Source organism: Atractosteus spatula, chromosome 5, assembly GCF_055471065.1.
Source record: "Atractosteus spatula isolate fAtrSpa1 chromosome 5, fAtrSpa1.hap1, whole genome shotgun sequence".
Classification (NCBI taxonomy): Eukaryota; Metazoa; Chordata; class Actinopteri; order Semionotiformes; family Lepisosteidae; genus Atractosteus; species Atractosteus spatula.
The window spans coordinates 20,621,085-20,642,478 of NC_142710.1; the positions used below are offsets into that span (position 1 = coordinate 20,621,085).

Below are 21,394 nucleotides of genomic sequence, written 5' to 3' on the forward strand. Positions count from 1 at the left end.
CAACAAGGCATAACTCATTCTCACCTCGCAAGTAAGCCACTGTTACAGCATGAAGACAAGCATTGGTTGTCCTGCTGGAATACCTTCATGTCAGGAAGGGCAACATGTGAGGTCACAGGAGCAGGGCTGTGCGTCATTTGCATCATGTGGACATTTATAGTGACGTTTCTTTTGGTGTTCAGTATACACGTATACACGCTCAGTATACAGTAAACAAAAGATCATCTTATATTCAGTATTTCTACAAATGTCAATGTTATTTCAGTTTTTTCTTAAATAATCTTTTCTTTTTTCAGAGACGTGCAGAACAATAAGATGCTACCATCAGTGAAGGATAACAGTGGCAGTCATGGATCCCCCATCAGTGGAAAACTGGAGGGCATCTTCTTCAGCTGCAATACTGAGTTCAACACCGGGAAACCGCCACAAGACTCACCGTACGGAAGATACCGGTTTGAGATCCAGGCCGAATGCCTTTTTAATCAAAAGACTAACCTCTACTTTGGGGACTTTTACTGCATGTACACCGCCTATCACTATGTCATCCTGGTCCTGGCCCCTGCTGGGTCTGTGGGCGACGAGTTCTGCAAACAGCGCCTGCCTGCGCTGAACATCGCAGACAACAAATTCCTGACCTGCACCGAGGAGGAGGGCCGGCTGGTGTTCCACCACGCGCAGGATGTCATATTGGAGGTGATTTACACCGACCCCGTCGACCTTTCTCTGGGAACAGTCACTGAGATCAGTGGCCACCACCTAATGAGTTTGTCTACGGTAAACGCAAAGAAAGATCCCAGCTGCAAAACCTGCAACATCAGTGTTGGACGCTAACCTGTACCGCAGTGCAAACCCACACAGATCGTCTAACCCCTTAAATGTTCCATCTCACCTTGTTCAGACTCTTCAGAAGCATGCAGATGCAGCTTTGTACCAAACAGCAGTTGTTTCTTTTGAGGGTTACTTTTTTCTATCCTGAGTAGATTTGTTCGTGTTTCTGTTTTTTTTTGGGAGGTATTTGTGAAGTCGCTGCCAAATCAGACATTAACAATGCTTCTTTACCCCCCTCCTGGCTGTGATGCTTAACAGACCATTTCTCCAGTTTTAGAGCTGCAATGTATTGTTTTGCCAAAGGTAACAAAAACCGATTGAAACCGCTGTAGAAAAGCAATGGTAACAGCTTCTAAATGGCATTTTAAATGCATATTAATTTTATCTTGTGATTAAAATTAATTACTGGGTAATTTAAAAGAGCATGATAGGATGTACTTGCGGCATGAATTTAATATTGAAAAAACTAGAAATGTCAGCACTTCCAACTTGTTGTTCAACAGTGTTACATGTTATTTATTATAGTTAACAGAAACCATATACTGTGTTTAAACATAATAAATGTGATAGAAAAAATATTTATTTTACTGTTGTATAAAAATTTTACAAACCAGAAGTGCACAATATCAAGGATTCCAACCATAGCAATCAATGCAGTTTGGGAAAACAATTTTCAAGCTGATGGAAAAACAAATAGGAAATTGCAGCCATCAGTTGTACTAAGCTAAAATGATCAAGCTATCTTACATGATACCATTTTAATCAGAAAGCTTAAGACTGTTAATTTGTTATTAATGTATGGGGCATAGCAAGCTTTATATAAAATATCTACCACATCTGATCATTAAATCACAACATTTGTAAGATCTTTAAATGATTCACATGCATATACACTTTACAATAGTGTAAAGGTTGTTTGTAATCTATCAAAATATTTCCATCAGCAGATTTTAGATTGTGGTTTAACAATCACCAGAATTGCACTTAACAGAAAGCATCATTTGAGCATAAACTACTATATACCTATAATAGCTATAGTATTTTTCACTTTTCACAGAACAAAATATTACAGTGAAGAAAATATTGCAGTGAAAAATGGAAAAAAAAAACACAACTGTTACATTGCAGATACATTCCCAAAACTGAAAACAGAACTTAAAAACATTTTTTGGATGCAACATAGTACTCTAAAAATGCATTATGCAGACTAATATTTTGTATTGGATTTATCCTATATAATTTACCCAAGGTCTTGAGGATGTTTCAGAAAGAGATGCCCTTCTTTGCTCCTCTTTAACAAACCCTTAATGCCTTATCTTTATTGCCATTTTCCATTATTTTTACAAGGATGTCCAAGCTTCCCAAAACTTAAGTGACATAGAGTGACATTTTATGTTTTTAAATTTCTGAGCTTAATAGCTGTGAATTAGAGGTACTGAATGTAATAAGTAATGTTTTGGTCTTCTAAACAGATACTAGGTTTGACATGCTTTTCTGAACTGAATGCAGTTTTTTGAAGTAATGGACAAAGGTGGAATTATATTACTGTGAATTTTAGAAGCAACAAATGTTTGCAGACAAGTGTTCAAATGAACTGGATGCCCATCCCTTTTTATGTTAGTGAAATTGTCCATTCTAGTTTCAAGATTACAGAAAATGTAAAATGCTAATGAGAACAAAGAAAGATGCATATTATTTTGGCTTTGGTTTAAAAAAAGAGCAATAATATGTTCCCCCTTCAGTAAAAATAAAGTGCCATATTTTAGCATAGAAACAAATACCACTCTTGTAACAAACATCAGTTCTGTTTCTAATGTTATTTCCATGTTTTCAGAATAAACTATTTTAGGAGCTACATTAGCTACATAAGTAGTCATAGTGCATGTTGCAGCTTTTTCACAAACGACGAGAGGCATTTGAAATGTCCGTTGCTAAGCAACAGTTGAATATGTTGCCGTCTTTTCATTTTGTCAACCAGGGTGATTATTAGTAAAGTGCATCGTAGTGTCTGTAGGGCACAAACAAGTTCAATAGAAAACATCTTTCAATGCTAATGTCTTAACAGGTCTTCAAAATAAAAAAAGATCATTCATCCCTCAAATAGTCTTTGAAGCTTCTTGTTTGCTGAGGAGAACTTCCAACAATCTGAGTTTAGCTTTGATATTCTTATATTCGTAATATTCTTCAGCCATTGGAATGCGGTCCTCTTTTTGGGCAGCCCTACCAGAGGAAAAAAAAACACAAGACACACATCACATAATATTACTCCCTAATTCAATTTTTTTGTCTAAATGTCTTATGTAATAATTGGAATATATACTATTTACTATTTTAAATCATTTGAATAGCATTTATCGGTACAAATCTTTTATCTATGTGCTCCTAAGTGTGTATTAAGCATTGTGTGTGCATGGGAACTGTGAAATGATTTAGCTACAAAGCTGATTTAAAAAATATATATATGTCAGAAATCCAAAAGTAACACTATTAAAACACACCAAAAATGTCTAGAAGAGAGCGCACTTTCTTACCTCCCCATTTGTTTAAAAAACTGGTCTTCAAATTCTCGTAAAGCTCTGCGAAGCCTATGTTTCTCTGCTCTTGTTTCCCGGAGGTACTCCAGTAACTCAGGCCTGGAGGGGTTTAAAATAACACACAAAAAGGGCATGACAATTATTATACATGATTTATGCTCTGTACAAGTTATACAACAAGAATCAATTAGTCTAGAACTCATACTTAGTCTGTTGCCTACCTGAAGACCACAGTCACCTGACAGAACTTGATTTTATGACAATAACAGCCCTGTGTACATTGGCTGAATAAAACATTGAAAAAATGTTACAAGCAGTAGTTGATACTACCAAAAATCATTGAAAGCACTGAAAAAATTGGATGTATAAATGGTAATGCTGGAAAATGTAGATGTGTTGAAATGTGGAATTAACTGGGGGTTGTAGCTCTTCTAGCTGTTCTAGGGACAGCTTGAGGATTTTTGTGAGTTTTACATAAACATAAAAACGTTTACTATAGCATTTTTACATCTGGAGCATCTGGAGGAAGATGCTTTTTGTAGCATTCCAGCATGGTGTAAATTTCCTTCCAAAATACGGGATCAGCAAAAGACCAAGCAAGATTACACATGACTGGGATTCTTGAAATCGCTAGATTTGGGATATATTACAGTGAAGAAAATATTGCAGTGAAAAATGAAAAAAAAAACAACTGATATAGGGATGCATGAGCAGAACGTGAGTAATGTAAAATCTCATGCTCTTATACAGAAGCTACAGTCGCACTGTCTCTGTTTACAGCAAGTCATAGTATAACGTTTCAAGACTCGGGGGCAGAATCTTACTTGGAAGCTTCATGCAAATTCGACATAGTGATGGCTGGCTGTCTGACTGCTTTCACTTCATCCAAAGGTGACACGAAGGCAGTCTCATTGTCTTCGTCTTGCGGACACAGAGACTCATCGGTGGAAATCTGACAGAGCGCTCTGGACGGTGGAGCAGGACTGTGCGGCATGTTGTCGTCATCAGAATCTTCTTCCTCCTGCACACAGCAAAACTATCCTTACAAGCTGCTCCGAGAGCTAAAATGTTCAAATTCGAACTCTACTACAGTATATCATAGGATTTTAAGCCTTTTTTTATACCCTAACAATATTGAAAGGACTAATATGAATGTGCTTAAACAAGTTATGCAAGTGACAGTGGTTATCTCCAATCTGTTGCCAAAGCAAGTAAAAGTGTAGCCTCACCTGAGGTTTTAAAAATATCCTTGTATGAAAATATTTTGGCATGTTTTGCACTCAGGTGTCAGCCTGCCTAACCAACAATTAAAGTAAACCCTAACGGAGAACCCCATTAGTCTGTAATTTAAAAAAAAATAGAAAAGGGACAAATGAAATATGACATAAATAATCTGAAATAAACTAGTTAGATTAACAGGTCACTCACAACTGTTTCTAGCTGTTAGTATTTTAGTATGTCCATACAGGTCAGACTCCATTAGCGACAGAGCTGTCATGTCATGTCAATGAATGCAGACTCTAGGACTGAAACTCACAATGGTAGTTATGGAGGGCGTTGAGCAGAGCAGCTGTTTGATGGCTCTGTATCTGTCATAGAGGGGCTTCATGAGATTTCTTTCCTGCTTGGTAACCTGAAAAAAACCAAAATGCTTGCTATTCAATTTAATGGTACCAGATGATTTATATAACTTTTCTATGAATAGAAAGGGGGACTTACTGGCCGTCCGTGCAGACTCTCAAAATACAGCAAACATTTCTGAAGAGTAACTTTCTCCAGGGCCATTTGGTTTTGATTCATTTCCTGTAAAGTATATAAATGCAGCCAACTGTGAAGGTTTCCTTTAAAAGTACTTTATTCAGCCTCTTCCCTGTGTAAAGCTGTTATCATCAAGAGCAGCTGCGACTGGCACAGCTACTTTTCAACACAAACAAGTCCAGAGAAGTCAAATCCAGCAGTCGCCCTTGCACATTTACCTTCATGTTTTCGGGAAGGCCCAGTGTGCTCCGCTTTTCTTTCAGCCTCTTCAGGAGCGTGTCGACAGTCTCCTCTAGACATGGTTTATGCTGCTGCTCTGCTGCTCCCTGTGGGTCACTGCTCACTCTGCTCGTCTCTGTCTGTGAATCAGTCCTCCGTTCTCTCAGCTCCACGACAGACTGTTTTAGTTTGAGGTCTTCGGGGCAAGAAAAACAAAGAGTAAGTAGAAAAAAATAGTTATATGTAGTTATGTGTTGCCAGCAGCCATATCACCCTGCTACTCACAACTGACAACCCACGGAAGCTCAGCAGTTGTGAGCCTGGTTGGTACCTGGATGAGAGACCCCCTGGGAAAAACTAAGGTTGCTGCTGGAAGAGGTGTTAGTGGGGCCAGCTGTGGGCGCTCATCCTGCAGTCTGTATGGGTCCTAATGCCCCAGTATAGTGACGGGGACACTATACTGTAAAAAGGTGCCATTCTTCGGATGAGACATGAACTCGAGGTCCTGACTCTCAAGTCATTAAAAATTCCAGGGTGTTTCTCGAAAAAGAGTAGGGGTGTTACCCCAGCGGCCTGACCAAATTCCCCATTCGTTCTTACCAGTTATGGCCTCCTAATAATCCCCATCTATGAATTGGCTTCATCACTCTGTTCTCCTCCTCTCTAATAACGGGTGTGTGGTGAGTGCTGTTGCATTATCCAGTTGCAACATTAGTGATAGTGGAGGGGAGTCCCCAATACCTGTAAAGTGCTTTGAGTGTCCAGAAAAGCCCTACATAAGCATATGGAATTGTTATAATAATTATATATATATCACTTACAAGTGAAATATTATCAAGGCCATGGTACCTGGAACTGCAATTTAATATAATATCGTCATGTATTTTGATGGAATTTTCTTAACGGCCTGTTATATTGCCATTACTGTGTTCTCAGATTTGTAACCATTATTGTACTGCGCTGCACAGAGGTTGTTAGGAGGAGACGGAGTGGGGCTTCTTCACTATAAAAGAGATGAGCTGGTGTCAGCAGTATTTGCCTTGGTTCCTCCCACCAGGAGAGGGCGATATTTGTTTGTTGGGAGGGAATAAAAGTCTGTTCCTTACTCCCGGTTGGATTATCTACTGCTGTCGGTGTGTTACCATAGTTACTGATCTAATTGACTTTATTTCCTGGCTAAATAAAGTAGCACACAGAATGCTGATTAATCCAGCATACGTTTTTTTTTTTAATAAACTCCATCCTTCCACACAGGTGGTAAATCCAGTTAAGATTTTTACCTTAACTTATAGGTTTCATTAAAAATAGAAGAACAAAGATACTGTAAAGGTAGGAACTCCCTTTCGTTCCATACATATCTAAAGTAAAGAATAAATACCTTTTAGCTGTTTGCGAGACTTAGCCAGGTCATCCATTAGCTTAAACATCTCTGGATTTGCTGTTTTGTCGTTATGTGAAGGCTGGAAGAGAAAAACACATTGGAGATCTGACATTGTACTAACAGATGTGCATATACAGTACATCGGTACAAAGAGGTTTCAGTGAAATATGGCACAGTTCTTTAGGGGACATGGAGAGTTCAAAGTGAAAGTGTTTGCTTTAAGGTCACAGGTAAAATATGGGTAAATATGTAGACCAAATTTCAGGTCTAGTCCTGAAAGGTCATATTATCATTTGATGTGAATTCCATTTGGACTCTTACTGAGATAATTAAATATATTACTGATTTATATGGCCGAATTTTACCAGCTCAAAAGTAGTAAGTCATCAAAATAGACACATAAAGCCTGCTAGACACTTTGAGTTTTCTTTTGTATGATTCAGCTTGTAACCATAGCCTTCATCCATATATATATAAATGTAATAATATAGGATGCTTTAAACACATACAGTTTATAGCACTGATAGATGCTATCCTGAGCAAAGCTACTGTATATTTAGAGGAACCTTAATTCCATACAGAACCACAGTGCTTCTGTTCTGCATAGTATTGCAATTAAAAATGCACAACCACGAAACTAGATTTGATGTCATTTAACATTTAAAGTATAGTTCTTGTTAAAATCCACACTTCATTTAAAACCGTAAAGACATAAAATAACCACTAGCTACGCAATCTATTCTCAATTCTGAGAGCAAGAGAATTTCAGAATCACTGGTGACAGGGCTGAGGAATGGGGGGGGGGGTGGTACATCACCCTTCTTGACAGGGACCAGGGATCAAACCCTTGGATTGATCTTTTCAGGTACACCTATCCTCCCCGTCTTTGGAAAGAATACTGCTGAACCTGGATAGAACTCTCTTGAACACTAAGAGTACATGCAAACTCCATTCTGATAGGGACCCAAGGCTGAAATCAAACTCGGGACCTGGAGCTATGAGTACTAGCGCCACCATGGTGCTCTAAAGTAAACATTGAGGTCCAGGTGTTGGGATTAAAAAAAACAAGGTGGATGTTGCACATTGGTGGTGGTGGTGGTGGAGGGGAGTCCCCAATACCTGTAAAGCGCTTTGAGTGGAAAAGCGCTATATAAGTGTATAGAATTTTTATTATTATTAATTCACTCTCTGGACATGAGGACAAGAAGTCTTGTTTTTCCAGGGATGGAATCTTTCAAAGGGCTTCAGGGATAGTACTGATTTGTCTAGGCTGTTAGTCTACTTACCCTGTATTTCCGTTCCTGCTCAAACCTCTCCTCAAACTTCTTGATCTTCTTCTTCAGGTTCTGGATGTGTTTGGTTAGCAGTGCCACTGACAGTGGCTCTTTGGAGCCCTCAGAGGGTACAGTCCTGACAATGCCTCGGGACCTGTAGGTGCACAACGCAAACCCAGGTGGAGCTAGAATATCAAAGGGGTTGGGCAGTGGGGCCCTACAACATAACGTCCACCCTGACAGATTCTATGATAAATTAACCCAATGCAATACCTGATCATGTCCACAATACTCTTTACTGTGTCATAAACCCCACAATCACAGCAACAATACAGTTGTTTAAGCAAACTTAAGAAAAAGTAATTGTCTCAGTCATTTTCCACTATATTGAATTTTTTCGGGCATCCATAAACAGAACCCATGAATTGCGTATGAAGAGGAGAGATAGGGGAGACCTGCGTCTCCGGGAGAAGCAGAAGAAAACTGCAGTGCGCTGAGGCATCTGGAGAGGGTTCTCTCAGCTGCCTTCATCTTCTTGAAAGGGACTTTCCTCACGAGAAACCCCTCCCCCTCCTAAAAGGGTGACGTGATTCGCAAGAAGAATTACTGCAGCTGCCAGAAGCTATCCCTCCTGAATGCAACCCCAGCAGTGTGGCAGTTCAATGGTGTCTCAAGAAGGGAAGACAAGGAAATCTCATTCACAGCTGGTATCTGGTACCAGGTAGCTCAGGATTACTGCTGAATTTGGGTATATTGCATACCTTTATTAGACACTTGGTCTTTCCCTTGGGTCTCATAGGGTGTATTAGTCAATATTGAAATTCTTCAAAGGAAAAATTTCAGTCGTCGATTCTATTTTCAAAGGTGAACTTTCAAATTTCAATTATATTTTCAAGAAAGGGCAATAGTGCCTGTTTTTACTCAGAAAGCTTACGAATGTTATCCTTTTTAAGTTGCTAATTCATTGTTGATCATGTTTTATCAGTCTTTTATTTTATCTGCTTTAACTTTTGCCCTAATCTTCTGGTTTGGGAATCTGAATCTGTGGAGAAATAAACTGAGGGTTCCTGTCAAACTATGTCAGAAAGTCAATGGTGCTGATTTTTCAACCCTCCCCCACGTCTATCAGTTACAAGTCTTGCGTAAAGTATATTCCATCCTAGATGACCCTTCACACCCCTTGTTTAGTTCCAACTACTCCCCTCAGAGCACAGATATGGATTTCCCAGTTTAAAATCAAACAGGTTCAAGTTCTCTTTCATACCTGTGGCCATAACCGTGCTCAACAGTTGATTCTCTTGGTCATGTCTGTGTGTATTTCTTGTTTGCATGTTTTTCTTTGTATTCTCTGCTGCTGTAAAACAAATTGCCCCTCAGGGATAATAAAGACACGGTCTCTCTCTCATTCACACTTTGAGAAATCCCAATGGAACTTACATGATGAACTGCTGGGCGGAAGGAGGCGACGGGGCTGACTCTGGGTCGCTGTTGAACCTCTGGCTTTGGCTGAAGCTGGGGCAGCGCGGGGAGGGCAGGGGGCTGTCACCGTCGGTGATGTGATGGAGGAGCCGGCTGGGCCCTGGGGCCTGCTGGGATTCGGCAGAGCTCTCCCTCTCGTGGTGCAGGATCCTCAGCGCCGGCACAGGCTCTGCCAAAAGAAAACCCAGCGCTCTGCAGTCACCAGGCCGGCAGGGCTCTGACTCACTAGAAAGATGAGGGACATGAACAGCCATTTGCCTAGCAGGATTGGGAGCTATAACTGACAGCAAAACAGGCTCATGCGTCCCATGTGTTCACCGCTTCCAGGCTATGTAGCATGTTTTTTATCAACATTCTCTAGAAATAGCAGCAGGGGGGTGGCGTGGTGGCACAGTGGTGGCACAGTGGTTAGTATTGCTGCCTGGCAGTGCTGGGGCCCTGGGTTCCATTCTGGACCTGGTGTGCTACCTGTGTGGAGTTTGTATGTCCCTCCTGTGTTTGTGGGTATCCTCTGGGTGTTCTTGTTTCCTCCCATAGCCCAAAGACGTGCTGGTGGGCTGATTGGCTTCTGGGAAAACTGGTCTTGGTGTGTGTGTGTGTGTGTGTGTGTGTCCTGCGATGGCCTGGCGTCCTGTCCAGAGTGTATCCTGCCTTGAGGAGGCTGTTTGTCGGGAAAGGCTCTGGCTCCCCCACAGCCCTGTACTGAATAAAACAATTAGAAAATGGATGGGTGGTAATACTATAGTAGCACATTAACATAAAAAATGACAATTCTATCAAATTAAATTAAAGTGAAGATCTTTTGACATCGTTATTGTGATACCAAAACTAGACATCCTCCACCCAGCTGAAGATCTGGTTGGGTTATCTTTTCATAGAGTGTTTAACACTGCTAACAACACCATGCTTAGCTGAAAGTTTTCAGTTGTAATTCCACTTGTCATTGTTAGTCATTGTCGGTGCACCTAAAAGTGAAGGTGTTCTCTGTGCAGGAACCTGCTTAAGTGATTTGTATCACTTAAAAATATCAAGTTTTGTGGAAATATGTGTGTTGTGTTTAGGATTCTGCAAGACTAATTCTACCGAATTTAAATTATGCATACAGATCTATACTTCACAATGGAGACAGTAGTGTTTTTCAAAGTTTCCATAATTTAAATATTCCACTTTCATAAGAAAACCAGTATTGTCTTTTCTACATTCAAAGATGCATATAAAGCATTGTTGGGGCTAATGGGTTAATATCTGCCTCATTCTCTACCACAGTCTGCGAGGCCAGTCTACCAGTAAATTGCCACCTCAATCACTGTGGAACCAAAACTCAGAAATGTCAAACTGATGAGTCTTTATCTTTAAAGATCGATGGGAATAAGGACAAATTAACTATCATCAACCTACAGAGAACTCCTGCTAAAGAGGAGGCACATCACTAGCTAGCTCAAGCAGACGTGTTTCCCAGTCAGTAGTCGTGCTGCAAATGTTAATACAAATTGACCATTCCATTGAGTGCAAACACTAATTATATCTAAAATATGAAGCTTGCGAGAGATCTGTGTTATTCAGATTACTATGAGAGCAACACCTAATTACTAAAATAAATACTGTTACTGAAAACACAACATCAGAAACTGGAAAGATTATTATTGTCTATTGACATTAATAACGATGCAGAAGGTGAAGAATCATTTTGTACATGAAGCTGCATGGCATTATTTTACAAGCTGACTTAGGACTGCGGTTAATTTATGCGTGATACATACTGGAACAACAGAACTGAGAGCATGGTGTAACAGATTTATGTGTGTGAATCTGCATGAGACCATACCTCTGCACAATAATAATGTCTATCCGTTGTCCATACGTATCTTAATGCAGTTTTTTACACCAAGCATCTTGTGTAATATGTGTAGGTGAATGGGCAGCTTATATAAGAATGTCATGCCCATGCGTCTAATGTGACATGAGAAATAGGACAAGCCTTGGGGGAAAAAAAGAGTGTTTGTGGGAGCACATACACACACCTTTTGCACAAGAAACGATCAAAGCAGTCATTCTTTCATCTGTATAATCTCATATGAAAGCATGGCAGGCTCTCACTATGGGATTTCTAATGCTATGAACTGAAGTCTGGTTCATGAAGTCTGGTTCAGACAACAGAGAAAATTCACCGGTGCTCTCTTGAAAAAAGACATAAAGCATAAATGTAGTAAAAGCAGGAACAGAACTGCAGGAGACCTCAGGTATTTGAATGTGCACAAAGTGACATGACCTATAATGCCCACAGGAATAATAAAAAAAAGAACCATGAAGGGTTAATGAAGGATGAGAAAACATTAATATGGAAACACACAATAATTACACAACATCAGCATATTGCAGGACCTAATGGAAGCATTAATATATGCTTTTTCAAAATGAAGTGCTATCGTGGAACCCTGAATGCTGTTCACAGGAAATGGAAAACAGTCCAGGCAGTGCTGGCTCAGGCTCCTACCTCCCGGGTTACTGCTCTCCTCTGCCTGCACACTGCGCGCTGTTGGGAGGCTTTGCTCTTTGTTGCCCTGTATCTGGGCACTGTCCTCCTGTGATGGCACAAATGCAGAGCATAGATCAACGTCCAAGGCCTGTAATTTAAGGAAAGAGCTCTGCAAACAGAAGCAGAACATAATGTCTTAAAAAAAAAACTGAAGCTCTACTCCTTGGTGTGAGCAGCGTGCTCTGCGGTTATTTCTTACTCCAGCGCTTCTCTAGATCACAGTCCACTCTCAGGGCTCCAGTCTTGGGGTTGCTCAGCAGCAGCCAAGCTCGTCTTCCATGAATCCTCAGTGCCAGTTATTTATGTGTCACCGTTTGTAGCTCTGCAGCTGCATGAATCCTGATTCATAAGGATTATTCATGGAACAGTAGCACTGGTGGGAATGGGGGTTTTCGTCAGCAAGTCTGTGATAATTTCCTTTTGCCCGGTTTATCCGAGGAGGGGGGTGGGTGTGGGTGGATAGGTGTGGGGAAGAATAAATAGGGAGGTGGGGGTGGGGAGGGGGTTTTTCGTGTTTAGCCTTACAGTACAGTCAACGGTTTTTCCCGCACTGTGGAGGGAGTATTTCATTCAGTCTATTGACATCATGATCTGGTGAGAATTTTGCCCCTCCCAGCTGTTCCCATTCATAAAATAAGTGCAAGAAGAGAATACAGTCTTTCGCTGCAATACGCAAACAGGAAGCACACTTACGCCTTGGTCCGTGCTCTTACTGCAGGAGGTCTTTCCTTCAGAAGCAGGGAAAAAAATGGCTTTTGCTGCAGGTTGTAGCTGGATCCCCCCCATCAGACCACCTTTCATCAGCTCGTTCAGCTGGGGTGGCAAAACAAAACAAACGGCATCACCTGCTGTGTTCAGAATGTCGTTTCCTCCCTTGCTGTGGATTTAGGCCATTCGGCTGCCCGTGCTGCGCCTCCTAGCACTGGCTTTTAGTCACGCTCGTGCCTTGTCTCTCTGGAGTGTGAGAAGCTCCCTCGAGGAGGCGGCTGTCAAGCCCCTGCTGCAGCGATGCTCACTCACTACGCCGAGAGAAACGATTCCAAGTTGATCGGATGCCCTCCCCAACCACCCCCCTCCCTCTCCGCAGCCCCCCTCCTCAATCCTCCCCAGCCTCTGGGGATGGCCAGATTGCGCGGTAATACGCAGGAAAACGCACACTGCTGCACATCTCAAAGCTCACAGAGCAGCTGACGCAGGCAAGAACGAGGCTCTTTTGAATGTAGAATGAGACTTTCCCATTGCACATATAGACACGCGTGCATATTAAATGAAGGGACATCTGTTATGTGTCAATTCTGAGTGCCTGTAGCTGTGCAAGCTTTTGTCCAATCAAAGCAGAGGTGGTGTTTGAAGGAAGAAGACTATTTTCATATACAGTGTAAGTATAAAATGGATTGTTAGACAATGGCTTGTATTTGAACACAAAAGCTTTAAAATAATATAGCCATATTATTCATTAATTGCCAGCAATCTGCTTATTCCTGGCAAGAATGGCAGCAAACCTGAGCCTATGCTGGAAGCCCGGGGCACCAGACAGGACCACACCCTGGATAGGCAGCCAGTCCTTCCCCGGACAAACACAGACACAGGGACAATTTGGTGACACTAAGAAGAAAATAATTGAACTGCAATACTTTCATGTTCACTTCAAAGGTCCTGTTGAATTTTGCAAATGAGTTGATTTTCACTTTTATTTTAAAAAAAATCAAGTCCAGCGAAATAAAAAAATATGTTAATCATTCAAAGCTTGTGCCTGGTCTGCTTTTACATGCGCACTTCAGGTCAAAGTATAATACTAAGAAAAAAAAAGAACAAAAAGCACTGAATCAGATTGTAATGTATTTTTCTCAGCTCAGCCTTGCAAGCTGGGGCTTAAAAATTGAATGTCATGTACAGCATCTACGTCAGTATCCACCTTACAGGCAACCTACTCTCAGGGCTATCTGACATTTGGCATATAAAATCACCTTGGTAACATCACAGATTCTGGAAGAGCAGTGAGCTTTGGAAAGCATCAATATAACTGCTAAAGAAATAACAAAGTGAGAGACAGGATAATGGTTGCTCTTGCCTTCTCCATCAGAGATTCTTCTCACACCCAGAAATACAGCAGAGAGGAGACGTGTTTTTATTTGTGATTAAAAACAAGTAGCTTTAAGAGCTGTGGCACAGAACATTGCACTGAGAGGCTCCAAAGAAGCTGAAAAACATACTGCTGCGCAGGTTATAGTACTTTCTCATTACAAACCAAAGGGGGTGCACTTAAAACAATGGTCTTATACATGATACTCTTAAAATAAAAAATAAATATTAGCAACAATAGTTATTCCATGCTTACTGTAAATCCAAGGTTAAAATTATCTTTAAGAACAAGGTGCAGAGGAATTAGAGGAAGAACAAAGACACTGCAAAGACAGAATGGACAGATTCAGTTTGTTCCACCTACGTGTGACCATTGATATTGGCCAGGTGGCGCTATTTCACATTCTCCACAAAGGGGACTGACACAGTCAGACAGTGCTGTTTACAATTGCAAACAAATACAATACATTGTGAATTAAAGATCAAATAAGAGCATCTCATTTACTGTAGCACATTAAACGGTCATAACTGAGTACAAACTTCTACCATTGCTGTTGTTATTGCACACAAACAACGACAAATTGAAATCTGAGACCTCAAAATTGTCCATCAATCCTTTGTGTGCTAGAATGTATGAAGTTCAGACATTTTCCTGATTTCTATTAGATGCCCTTTTGACATTTTATCCAATAAAATGCCTGGGAACTATATATGTATCGCAGAGTGGTGTAGTACAATAACATGGGAAAAGCTGCTTTTAAATAGAAATAAATTAATTACAGTTACAAATGACTTTCTTTAAATCAATAAAACATTGAGGGAAATTATTTTTAAGGAGGTAATGAAATATTATACATAGTAACTATACACACTCTATGTAGATCTCTGTAACTGATGACTTTTTAAAATTATATTCCTTCATAATCTAGTTTTAGATTTATTTTACAAATAAATCCCTTATACAAGTAACTTTACTTTTCAAGTAACATTTTGCGTGAGAGGCCAACATTTAGTATGAGATTAGCTATGTTTCTATGAAATCAAATAGATGCTGTTAAATGTTACATTGCAATGCATTCATGTACTGTATATTGAAAGCCTGATGAGTTTACATACCTCTTTGGATTCCTGAAGGCCATTTTCGCCCTCCCTCAGTATGTGTCCCTTACTGTAGACAAAGTAGATGAAGATGTGATTTACTGCTGTCTTGAAAATATTTAACTGTTTAGCTAGCTTACTAATCACACTGCTAGAAATGTGAAGTCACTATACTGTATCTGATCTTGATTAACTGTCCAGCATGATTATTATCACTCAAATAAATAAAGCACTATAAGAACATCAATAGCATTTCTTTAAGTTGCATTTGAACATTTATTTGTCTCTCCGAACAGATACCAAACAGGTCTTGGCCTTAATTATCTTAACTCTGAAGTGCAGCACACTTAATCAACTGGCATATATGCAACATGTCAGACATGTCAACCACCAGAAAGGCGTTTTTTTAAAAATATACGTATCTGGGAACTATTTATATCCCTTTAAATCTGCCCTGTACAGTATGTCACTTATCAACCCCTCTTGGCAGCAAGAGGAAGTGTTGTGTTTACACACCAGACACACACTGCTCTGTGTCAGAAGTTATTTAGCACCCCATTTCCAACTGTTAATTTATACTACAGGGTGTGACATTTACAGAAGTACAATAACTTCTCTTATTTTTTGTTTCTACTCTATTAACCAATTACCTCAATTTGTTGCTGTAGTTAACCCGTGGAATGCAGAATTATATTAAAGAACTTTTTAAGACTCGAAAACAGTTGTTTTCTCCAGCTTTGTTTGCTATGCAAAAATATTTTCCTATACATGTAAATCCACATCATGCACACACATACAGAAATTCATAAAGGCTTGTGTCTGTCTTAAACACAAGGTTAAATGCATCATTTACTGTACAAGAATATATACTGTATATACAGTATATTGCATAATACTGCATATACAGCCCCCACTCCCTCCCATCATACTATGATCTCTCCTAACTTCTTCCTGTAGCCACAAGGACTGTACTCCAACACCACTACACACACGACAACCAAATGTAAACCGAAATTGTACTGTCCCTTCGATAGCTCAGTAAAACTGTATTAGTTGTAGTATTTATTAATCACCATACTATTTTTGCACTTTTCTCCGAATTACGTTGCACTGTTTTTGTCCTGTTGTATTCTTTTCTCTGTTTGCGGATTTTGCACAGTTTTGATTACGTTATGTTATTACACGTTACTGTTATTGTGTTACTGTCTATTGTCCTATCTTCTGTTCTATTTATATACTGCACCTGAGTGACTAATGAGAAACACTTTTCACTATACTATGCACCTGTGTAAGTATAATGACAATAAAGTTGAATTGAATTGAATAAATGATCTAATTATGTCATCGTTCACAAACAGCTTGTTTATCTTTGAAAGCTTTTCCAGCTTTTCTGTGTTCTATATTCACATTACATTAGATTGATATGTGTTCTTGCCAACATGTTATTAGCAATAGGTCTTTACCCATCAATTTTTTAACCTGGCTTATAATACGGCATCATGCAGGAACCGGAGCCTACCCTGGCAAGGAACAGGCTCCAGGATGGGACACCGTTGCAGGGTACACTCAATCACAAACATGCACACACTCAGACCTAGGCCAGTTTTCCCAGAGGCCAATTAACCAGCATGTCTTTAGACCATGGAAGGAAAACAGAGCACCTGTAGAAAAACCCATGGGAACAAGGAGAGAACATACAAACTCCACACAGACAGCACCCCAAGTCTAGAATTGAACCCAGGGCTCCAGCACTGTGAGGCAGCGATTCTAACCACTGCATCACCATGCCGCCTCCAGTAAGTCTTTGCCCAGTGTAAAAAAATAAACCTTAAAAACAGTTTTCATGAGCCTACCTATTTTGAAAATCCTGTGCTTCTTTATGACGAAGACCATTGTGGACCTCATTGTTTCCTGCACCTGTTTCCTTTTGATATGTAGACAGGTTTGGCATTACATTGTCCATGTTCTGGAACAACAAAAAGCACTTCTCTCTCTGACAAAGGGATGATGATATTTTATGTTTTAGAAATTGAGGGTTTCTTATTTTTAACAAACACATTTGAATGCATTTGATGCATTGTCAGGATAAACGCCTCCGACGAATCTGAAATCAGAATGGATGAACTCCATTTCAATCAGTTTGCAAATCAATTAGTTACTTTACAGAAGTCATTACACACATTTCAAAATAGACTATCTATGTCATTCATTATAATACAGGAACATACTATTTAATAAACTATTAATAAATAGTCTCCGGGAATACCGATTTCAAACTATCTTTCTGTGTTTCAACAGCTGCATCTTAATTTCCAAAGACAGGATAACTGTATATATAATCCTAAATTAACTTTCTGTAAACTGTATATACAGTACATTGTATGTTGTTCACTTTAGCAGCACATACACTAAACAAGCATACTTCTCTTCCTCTGTTGAAAAACAACCACTATTTTAACGAAGGTACATCCTACATAGGATTTATGAATGACCATTACAGCTCTGAATTATCTATGCAGATAGAATAGTTAGTACTCAAAGATAAGATTTTTTATTAATGTAATTATCATGAAAAAAGTCTGAAATACTGAAAAGCAAAAATCTTTAAAATGACTGTTCAATGAGAAGTTTACCAGGCTCTCTTCTTTAGGATCCCAATTTGTTATAGTCATAGCTTTAGTGAAAAAAAACAATAACGGTATTTTTTTTTAATCCAAGACTTCAAAAATGTCTTACTTCAGCAGAGAAGATTTTTAACAGTTGTTGCAGTGTCAGGCATAGGTTAAGATAAGACTCCAGTGTTAGTGGCCCAGATCTATTATGAGACTCATGCTTAGCTGGAAAAAAATGTTTTGCAATGCTTCTCCTTTCCCATAAGTTCCAGGGCTGGTCTTTCCCTTGGGTATAAAAGAGTCGCTTAACTCCCAGGCCTTCAAATCAGATTAAAGAGTCAGATTACACAGTCAGTCCAATCAGAGCATTATGACAGAGGGCCAGGAGGAGTGATAGCCATTATTAAAACAAGCCACAAATAACGAGATGAAACCAACAGGTTAACGCAGGTTAGCTTGTGTCAGAAGCAAATCTCTGAGTCCCTCTCTGATTTCTGATAAGGGATCACAATCAGCAAAGACCTTAAAATGTTTACATGTCTTAAAAAGACGTTGCTAATGTCACTGGAAATATAGCATGGAGTGGAGTTTTAACATGACTCTAAACAGATCATAAAGGTAAGATCACAAGTTTCATGTAATTTGTTGTCTGACACATTGTGAAGCTGATTGGGTACACTGTGCTTTCTAATTCAGCTTGCATTTGGTCAATGAAAAACATGTCTACTGAAAGTTTGGATATACTTCAGTGACTTCGCCGTGAGAATAAAGTTTACTTCCTCAGAAAGGAGGAGTGGACTTAATAACAAACGGACATCTGTGATTATAGCATTTGTCCATCCTTTAGGCACTCCAAAATGATATGGTCAAATCAACAAGGAAGAAGCACCAAAGGAAATCACTGCAGGTCCATGAAACACTAGGAAATTATAGTATATTTGTTTTCAGGATTTGAGTCCATGTGAGTGTTACCAAATTCATTCACATCCTTCATTAACAATCCTAATATTCATGCTATTCTCTTACAAATTGTTGTATTGTTATTTATGATTATGCTAAAACTAAATCCCCTGAAATGTCTAGATAAGAATCAGTTTCCTTTGACCAGCATTTGGACTGCAGCTGTGATCGCTGAATTGCTCTTACTAAAAGCTAACATCTAGCTGCCAGAGGTCTAGTTCATTTGCTTTATCAACCACAGTATTTATTTAGACCTGAGATGTTCGTGGTAAAATCTATCTAAATTAAAATGCATTTGAATGCATAATTACGCATTTTCCAAAAAGTAACTTGCCGCTAATAGCGTGGCATATGCTTAACACCAGGAGCTCGCAATTATCCCAGTGTGATAATCAGCATCCCAGTGCTGCCTTGCTCACATTCTTCCTATCGTCACTCCTCTCATCAAAGTGTCCAGGATGAAAACACAAATCCAGAGCTGCCTGTAAGCCATAACAATGTCACATGAAGGAAGGCTTGATTGGTTTCAGGTTAAACAGCTGTCACAGAAGCATCTCATGATGTTTATTCTGGATTTAGAATCTGTGGAAAGTCATATTAACTCCATTCAACTGAGATACATAAGATTAAAGAGTCTCTTCACATGTATCAAGGTCTCTAAAAGTGACCAACTCTTCTTTTCAACAGATAAAGTAATAGTAATTTAATGTTTGAAACTGAAACAGAAACCAAATCTCCTTTCCTTGAGGAGGAACATATCTCTATCTAATGTCAATGTAAGAAAAGTGAATCTAGATTAACCTTTGCAGCAACAGTCTAACACTGTTGTCTAAATACAGTATATAAGGCAGCAGGTGTTATTTTTCCCAATGATCCAAAATTCATAATATAATAGTGGTTTGTGAATAATGTATGTACTTTAAAAGAAGCCATTGGGTTAACTGTTAAACCACTGTTACTTTAAAACAGAGGATACTGAAGATCTCATGGCATTGAAATTTACAAGTTTTCAAGAATTCTCAAACTAATTCATAAAATACTTGTTTCAGCACCTGAAACTTGAAAGTCCCAGAAACTACATTTACAGGTGGGATGTCCCTATCAGTCATAGAACATCTGTATGATGTGGTGACAGCCCCTTTCAAGCGCTTCCTGTTCTGAGGTGAAACATTTAATGTTATCCTAAGCATATTATTGCTTTTGATAGAGACCAGAAAACTAGAAATTTACCTTGGAGTAGTCCTGCTCTTGATCCATGATGAGCCCAGTGCTTGATTTCGACCTCTTTGGCTGAAAGCCGTCTTCATGGTGTTTCTCAAGATCGCCCAGAGGTTTCTTCTCTGTGTGTGGCATAGTGTCTTTGGGTAGCTGTTCGCCCTCCTCACTGAAAACGGCGTCACAGGGCAGGTTTTCCTTGTTATGGTCAGCCCTACACATCAGGATATTGATACATGTGTTAAAGTTAAAGACATGTGAGAGTTTCCAGATAGATGCTGGAGCTGCAATGTGTTGACAATGTACTTCTTAATCCTTCTGTTCTCCCAGAGAACCGCAGGCTTGTATGAGAAAAGCATAGGTAACACCTGACAGCATTGCATGGCGAGTCTCGACGGGAGCATCAAAACCATACATACGTTATCCTGCCACGGCTGGAGTCTTCCTGCTCTCTCACCAGGCGCCGCCGCTCTCTGGCAGACAGGAGGGCAGCTGAGAGGCCTTGACCGAGCTCGTTGTTCACCACAACTTGTTGTCTTAGCTGCTGCTTGGACCTCTCAAGGCTCCCTTCGTACAGCTCCCCGCTGTTTTCCAAACTCCTTGGGAAAACAAAACAAAAGAGGCTCTTCCATAACAGACTGGAATTGTTTTGTATGAAAAATGATTTTAAAAGTGTACACTGAGATCCACAAATGAAAAATGCTGAATTCTCGTTTTTGTATAAAAAAGTAAGAACTGCTCATATATTCTAAGAATGCTTCTTTACAATTTATAGTAAAATAACTCAGAAAGGCTGTCATTGGTGTACAACAATATAGGCTCCATACAGGTCTCTTTGCGCCTGAATAAAATAAAAGTCTATTCTATTTTATTAGACCCGTGTCTTCCACATTTTTCAAAGTTGATGAGTGAACTACATTCAAAGAATAATGACTCAGGTACAAACGATAACTCAAAAGTTAAATTAGAAACAAAATTTTTAATGTAAAGAGAAACTAAGCATTTTTTTGCATTCAGGCAAAGAAAAATGTTTGCATTGTGTGCACCCTGAATCTGGCCATGATACATTTTTCTGGGGGTACATAATTCACATTTGGCTCTCTGGGAGAAACTCAGGTCAGTTTAAACCTCCATTATGCTGTATTTTGACATTTGCTGTCCCACCAGGCCAAAAGCTTAGCTTCATAGTTCATGTACCTTCACTACCGATGGGATTTTCAAGTCCCAATAGGCCAAAAAGGTTTAAAATACTGCACACCCTTAACTTGAAGAACAAACCTTCTATTATGAAAAAAGAAGTATTAGCAGTGTAAAATCAACCACAAAATATTTTTTGTACCAAAACAAACTAAACTAATTTTAGCAGCTACAAATTCTAAAAACATTAGTGACAGTCACATAATAGAATGCATCTCATT

General features: G+C 39.5%; 2 protein-coding genes across 2 annotated transcripts in view; one reads left to right on the forward strand and one right to left on the reverse strand.

Annotated features, from left to right (window-relative positions):
* The window catches only part of phyhiplb (phytanoyl-CoA 2-hydroxylase interacting protein-like b), a 28,834-nt gene extending 25,905 nt beyond the window's left edge, over nucleotides 1-2,929 (forward strand). Inside the window, exon 5 of the mRNA XM_088916632.1 lies at nucleotides 297-2,929. Coding sequence (XP_088772758.1) covers nucleotides 297-831 — 535 coding nt within the window. The 3' untranslated portion in view covers nucleotides 832-2,929. The remainder of the gene's footprint in view (nucleotides 1-296) is intronic.
* Nucleotides 1,391-21,394, reverse strand: part of fam13c (family with sequence similarity 13 member C) — a 42,458-nt gene continuing 22,454 nt past the window's right edge. Inside the window, exons 9-23 of the mRNA XM_088916631.1 lie at nucleotides 20,396-20,575; nucleotides 19,992-20,190; nucleotides 17,043-17,155; nucleotides 15,208-15,259; nucleotides 12,703-12,822; nucleotides 11,968-12,055; nucleotides 9,432-9,642; nucleotides 8,007-8,148; nucleotides 6,718-6,799; nucleotides 5,339-5,535; nucleotides 5,082-5,165; nucleotides 4,900-4,995; nucleotides 4,187-4,383; nucleotides 3,360-3,461; nucleotides 1,391-3,048 (exon numbers count right to left, since the gene is read on the reverse strand). Coding sequence (XP_088772757.1) covers nucleotides 2,925-3,048; nucleotides 3,360-3,461; nucleotides 4,187-4,383; nucleotides 4,900-4,995; nucleotides 5,082-5,165; nucleotides 5,339-5,535; nucleotides 6,718-6,799; nucleotides 8,007-8,148; nucleotides 9,432-9,642; nucleotides 11,968-12,055; nucleotides 12,703-12,822; nucleotides 15,208-15,259; nucleotides 17,043-17,155; nucleotides 19,992-20,190; nucleotides 20,396-20,575 — 1,987 coding nt within the window. The 3' untranslated portion in view covers nucleotides 1,391-2,924. The remainder of the gene's footprint in view (nucleotides 3,049-3,359; nucleotides 3,462-4,186; nucleotides 4,384-4,899; nucleotides 4,996-5,081; nucleotides 5,166-5,338; nucleotides 5,536-6,717; nucleotides 6,800-8,006; nucleotides 8,149-9,431; nucleotides 9,643-11,967; nucleotides 12,056-12,702; nucleotides 12,823-15,207; nucleotides 15,260-17,042; nucleotides 17,156-19,991; nucleotides 20,191-20,395; nucleotides 20,576-21,394) is intronic.